The sequence below is a fragment of the Halichoerus grypus genome, chromosome 9, assembly GCF_964656455.1.
Source record: "Halichoerus grypus chromosome 9, mHalGry1.hap1.1, whole genome shotgun sequence".
In the NCBI taxonomy this organism is placed as follows: Eukaryota; Metazoa; Chordata; class Mammalia; order Carnivora; family Phocidae; genus Halichoerus; species Halichoerus grypus.
In genome coordinates, this window is record NC_135720.1 from 143,466,105 (window position 1) to 143,472,489 (window position 6,385).

Here is a 6,385-nt window from a genome sequence, read left to right on the forward strand (position 1 = left end):
TAACTCCATATATGTGTTAAATCATATGGTATTTGTCTTTCCTTCACTGACTTATTTCACTTAGCATAATACTCTACCTCCTTCCATGTCATTGCAAACGGCAAGATCTCATTTTTTCATGACTGAGTAATATTCCTGTGTGTGTGTGTGTGTGTGTGTGTGTGTGTGTGTGTGTGTATACCACACCTTCTTTATCCATTCATCAGTCAATGGATGGGCTCTTTCCATAGTTTGGCTATTGTTGATAATGCTGCTATAAACACTGGGGTGCATGTACCCAATAAGAAGCCTACCAGGAGAATCTTGCAAAACTGTTGCAAGGTTTACAAACGCTTAAAATAGGGATTTAAAAATCTGTGGAAAGCACTATTTGTGACCTGATACCACAGAGTCTGTTGTAGACAAAGCATGGAGGGTGTGGGGAGGCAAATTCCTAACAGAAAAATGTTAGAGAACAATCCTGAACTTGTTTAGTCTTTCAAATTCCTACTTTTTTATTTTAACATGGATCCCAGAGACCTTTATTTATTTTTTTATTTCTGTCATTTTTTTTATGTTCACTTAGCCAGCATATAGTACGTCATAAGTTTTTGTCGTAGTGTTCAACAACATCGTAAGTTTTTGATGTAGTGTTCAATGATTCATTAATTGCATATAACACCCAGTGCTCATCACAGCACATGTCCTCCTTAATACCCATCACCTGGTTACCCCATCCCCCCACCACCTCCCTTCGGTAACCCACAGTTTGCCTTATCTGTGTCTATTCCCATGAATCATAAACATCCAAATGCCATTCAAACATTCACTTAAAGGAAATGAATCTGTTTCACCCCAGGGCTCTGTGTGACCTTAAGAGCAGAGAAGTGGATGCTCACCCGGAACAAAAGGCTGTGTGATTTCATGAGACCTGGAGGGTTTTTGCACCAAAAAGAGTTCATCTGAGGGATTTTCAAGTGACCATTTTGATATAACTGTCAGGATGTGGTTGAAACATAATGGAGAGTGGGAAATTTGTCACCATCGGGGATAAACAGTATTACAAAACTGTTTTTCTACTGGCATACATGAAACATCACTATGGTGTCAAGCTATATCCCAGGTGTTCAAGTGGGAACACTGTGATGCTTCTAGAGATGCGGAGAGAACCTGACCGTGTGCATAATCTCCCCTGGCTGGCATTTCCAGCCTCCACATGCTGTCTCTATACAAAGATCACTTGTCATGAGCATGACCAGCTCAGGGGGGTTCAAAGCCCTGGAGGATGCTAGTTAGCTGTCAGGATAGGGAACAGTAAGTACACTTGTTATGTATATGTGTCCAGTCCAAGACACAAACACATTTACCTGCACTGGGCTACATGTTGGGAAAACCTACCAAAACTCAGAAACATTTCTATGAAGATGGCATTGCCAAAGCTCCAGCCTCCGTGGGAAAATACACTGTTTGTGACAACACACATATACAAAAACCCAGACCCGTACCCCAAAACACATTTATGTGCAAACTTAAGTTAAGATTGAAGGGCTACAATGTCAGATTCAATTGTTCTGGGATGTTTATATTTATTACTCCTAATTCAGAATTGTATGACAGTTCATAACGAGATGGCAATTTGTAAAGTTTAGACATATGGAGATGTTTAATAATTAATATACATTTTATTCATCCTTTACATTTAAGCAAGCTCCACAGAGCATGGCATTTCTTGTGACATCGTGGTCATTTCCTATATTTTTATAGTATGTTACTGCATGGAAATATATGGGGCTCTTGGTAGATGTGAGATACAAAAGCATTGATCAGTTGCCGCCTGGATCAAAGAATTTATAAAATGGCATGAAGAGAGGATCTAAATGTATTTTACCCTTTGGAACTTCTGCTGCATTGCTGTAGGTAAAATAGATCAAATATAAAATAGGACTTGTGTCATGTACTGTTCAGATATGACACTGTCCTCAACAGTCATTTTTAACTCACAAGGTGGCTCACAAGCTTAAAAGAAACAGCTCGCAGACCTCCCGTTGTGCTTCTCCGGCCATGCGCAGACTTACACATCAGCACCCCTGCCGTATCACCAGCCGGTGCCCCCACTGTCCCTGGCGGTAATGCATCACACCCTCTATGTCTGTGACTTGAAGGTTACATAAAACCACGTCACACTGGTGTCGTCATACTAGGGCCTGATATCTGAATGGATTTATCAGGATCGATGTTAATAGGTTTTTCTCTGAGCTAAAAGTTTGTTTTTCCCACAGTTGCCCACCTACTTCTATGAAAAAGCTGTGGGGGCGCCTGGGTGGCTCAGTTGGTTAAGCGACTGCCTTCAACTCAGGTCATGATCCTGGAGTCCCTGGATCGAGTCCCGCATCGGGCTCCCTGCTCGGCAGGGAGTCTGCTTCTCCCTCTGACCCTCCCCCCCTCTCATGTGCTCTCTCTCATTCTCTCTCTCTCAAATAAATAAATAAAATCTTTTAAAAAAAAAAGAAAAAAAGAAAAAGCTGTGATACAGTCAACCTACGGACCTCATAATAGAGCCATGATCACAACGCAAGAATAAGTGACATGCCTCCAACAGTTTCCTAGAAAAATGCCAACAAGGTTAATATTTCTTACAGTGTTTTAGTCATTTGTATTCTTATTTTCCCTATGACTTTACGGTATGTGCGTGTCTTCTTGCACGAAGGAATGGAATAGTGTTCCCAAATGAGGCGGAAATATGAAAAACCTGTGGAGCTTCTTTAAAATAAGAATATGATGCAGATGCTCTAGAAACACTAAGGCAGCATCTCTGGAGGCCGCATGAATCCATGAACTTAGATTTTGAGCACTCACTTGCATTCAAGCATCAGGTAATGAAATTCCCAGGACAGTTGTCAGAGGAAATTTTGGATGACATGGGGAGGACACAATCATCTTAAAAGCTCTGGCATTTCATCATCATTAGCCATCAGGGAAATCCAAATCAAAACCACACTGAGATACCACCTTACACCAGTTAGAATGGCAAAAATGGACAGGGAAAGAAACAACAAATGTTGGAGAGGTTGTGGAGAAAGGGGAACCTTCTTACACTGTTGGTGGGAATGCAAGTTGGTACAGCCACTTTGGAAAACAGTGTGGAGGTGCCTCAAAAAGTTGAAAGTAGAGCTACCCTATGACCCAGCAATTGCACTCCTGGGTATTTACCCCAAAGACACAGATGTAGTGAAAAGAAGGGCCACATGCACCCCAATGCTCATAGCTTCAATATCCACAATAGCCAAACTGTGGAAGGAGCTGAGATGCCCTTCAACAGATGAATGGATAAAGAAGATGTGATCCATATATGAAATGGAATAGTATTCAGCCATCAGAAAGGATGAATACCCAACTTTTGCATCAACACAGACAGAACTGGAGCGGATTATGCAAGTGAAATGAGTCCAGCAGAGAAAGACAATTATCATATGGTTTCACCCATATGTGGAACATAAGGAATAACATGGAGGACATTAGGAGAAGGAAGGGAAAAATGAAGGGGGGTGGGACTCAGAGGGAGAGATGAACCATGAGAGACTATGGACTCCAGGAAACAAACTGAGGGTTTTAGAGGGGAGGGGGTAGGGAGGATGGGTTAGTCTGTTGATGGAAATGAAGGAGGGCAAGTATTGCATGGAGCACTGGGTGTTATACGCAAACAATGAATCATGGAACACTACCTCAAAAACTAATGATGTAATGTATGGTGACTAACATAACATAATCATAATGAAAAAAAAGCTCTGGCATTCAATGTCCTCCATCAAAGGGTCTCCCCCCGCCCAGTCATCTAGAGTCATGGACCCTCCAAAACTTCTTCATTGCTCCCGTCACATCTTTGTTCCTCAGTGTATATATGACAGGGTTGACCATGGGGGTGACGATGGTGTAGAACAGAGAAATGATCTTGCCCTGATCCTGGGAGTAGTTGTTCCTGGGCTGGAGGTAAGCATAGATGGCCGTACCATAGAACAGGGAGACCACTGTGATGTGGGACCCACATGTCCCAAATGCTTTCCTCTGCCCTGCAGATGACTTTATTCTTAAGACTGCCCTGACAATCTGACCATAGAAGATGATTAATGCCACAGGTATGAAGAAAATGATCACACTGACAAAGAAGAGCTCAGACTCATTCACAGTGGTGTCAACACAGGCAAGCTTGAGCAGTGGGGGGACCTCACAAAAGAAATGGTCTATTTTATTTCTCCCACAAAGTGGTAAAATGAAGATGAGCACTGTCTGTAATGAAGAGTTGGCAAAACCAATGAACCACGATGCAGAAGCCATGAGGGCACAGAGACAGGGGTGCATGATCACTGTGTACTGCAGGGGCCTGCAGACGGCTGCATAGCGGTCCAATGCCATGACCCCTAAGAGAATGCATTCTGTGGATCCCAACCCTAGAGAAATGAAGAGCTGAGCCACACAGCCACCAAAGGAGATAGACTTGTCAGCTCCCCTGAGATGAACCAGGAGCTGTGGGACAGTGCTGGTCATGTAACACAGGTCCAGAAAGCTTAGGTTGGAGAGGAAAAAGTACATGGGAGTGTGAAGATGTGGGTCCAGGTGGGACAAGGCAATGATGGTGGTGTTTCCCAGCAGAGTGAACAGATAGAAGATCAGAAGAACCACAAAGAGGACTAGCTCCAGTTGAGGCCGGTCAGAGAAACCCAGCAGGATAAACCCAGTGAAAGAACTGCCATTTTTCTGTTCCATCCTCTGTTAGCACATGTTTCCTGCTGTCAGGACCAAGCATTTAGCAATTTTTAAAAATTGCTAAATTTTTTGCTAAAAATTTGAAGAAAACTTAACAAAAAAGTTGGCATGGGGTGGATCTATCATGTTTTAAAGTAATGGCCATGGGATTTTACCAGTAACTATTTCAATAAATGATGTACTCATTGAAATTACATAGTTTATACAAATATAGGTCCACATTATCACAAAAAGTAAATCATTATTATTTAATATAAGAAAAATCACATAAAGGACCTTGTATTGACATCAGTTATAGGTACAAAAGGTCTTTCAGTCTGAGCTAATAATAAAGTACTGTAAATACATAGGTACATTTTTAAATTTTTTATTATGTATTTAAATTCAATTTAGTTAGCATATACTGTATTATTACTTTCAGGGGTAGAATTTAGTGATCATTTGCATATAACATCATCCCATAATGCATCCTCCTTAATGTCCATCATCCATTTACCAATCCTCCAGCTACCCTCAGTTTATTTCCTAGAGTTAAGAGTCTCTTATGGTTTGCCCCCTCTCTATTTTCATCTTATTTTATTTTTCCTTCCCTACTCCTATGTTCATCTGTTTTTTTTTCTTAAATCCCACATATGAGTGAAATCATATGGTATTTGTCTTTCTCTGACTTATTTCGTTTAGCATAATACCCTCTAGTTCCATCCATGTTGTTGCAAATGTCAAGATTTCATTGTTTTTGATGGCTGAGTAATATTCATATCTATATCTATATCTATATATCTATATCTGAGCCCCATCTTCTTTATGATTCATTTGTCAATGGACGTCTGGGTCTTTCTATATTTTGGCTACTGTGGACATTGCTGTTATAAACATTGGGGTGCACTGCTCCTTCAAATCACTATGTTTCTATTCCTCAGATAAATCCCTAGTAGTGTAATTGCCAGGTTTTAGGGTAGCTCTACTTTTAACTTTTTGAGGAACCTCCATACTGTTTTCTAGAGTGGCTGCACCAGTTTGCATTCTGACCAACAGTGTAAGAGGGTACCTCTTTCTCTGCATCCTCGCCAACATCTGTTGTTAATTTTATCCATTCTGACCAGTGTGAGGTGGTATCTCATTGTGGTTGATTTGTATTTCCCTGATGCTAAGTGATATTGAGCAAATGGGAATATTTTCCATACTCAGGGATTGAAAGATTAATATTGTTAAAATGTCTACACTACCCAAGACAATCGACACATTAAATGCAATCCTATCAACATACCACCAGCATCTTTCACAGAGCTGCAACAAACACTCCTAAAATTTGTATGGATCCATAAAGACCCCAAATAGCCAATGGACTGTTGAAAAAAAACAAAAACCAAAACCCAAAGCTGGAGGGATCACAATTCTGGACTTCAAGTTATATTACAAAGCTGTGATCATCAAGACAGCATGATATCGTCACAAAAACAGACACATAGATTAATAGAACAGAATAGAGAACCCAGAAATGGACTCTCAACTCTACGGTCAACTAATCTTTGACAAAGCAGGGAAGAATATTCAATGGAAAAAAGGCCGTCTCTTCAACAAATGGTGTTGGGAAAATTGGACAGCCACATGCAGGAGAATGAAACTGAACCATTTTCTTACACCA

General features: G+C 40.9%; 1 protein-coding gene across 1 annotated transcript; it reads right to left on the minus strand.

The window, feature by feature from the left end:
* Window positions 1-3,807: 3,807 nt before the first annotated feature.
* LOC144379135 (olfactory receptor 2B8-like) lies at window positions 3,808-4,740 on the minus strand. Its single transcript, XM_078055826.1, has one exon. The coding sequence runs from the start codon at window positions 4,738-4,740 to the stop codon at window positions 3,808-3,810; it is 933 nt and encodes a 310-aa protein (XP_077911952.1).
* Window positions 4,741-6,385: the final 1,645 nt, after the last annotated feature.

Coding starts and splice junctions, on each gene's coding strand:
- LOC144379135 (XM_078055826.1), bottom strand. CDS start 4,740: ATGGAACAGAAAAATGGCAGTTCTTTCACTGGGTTTATCCTGCTGGGT.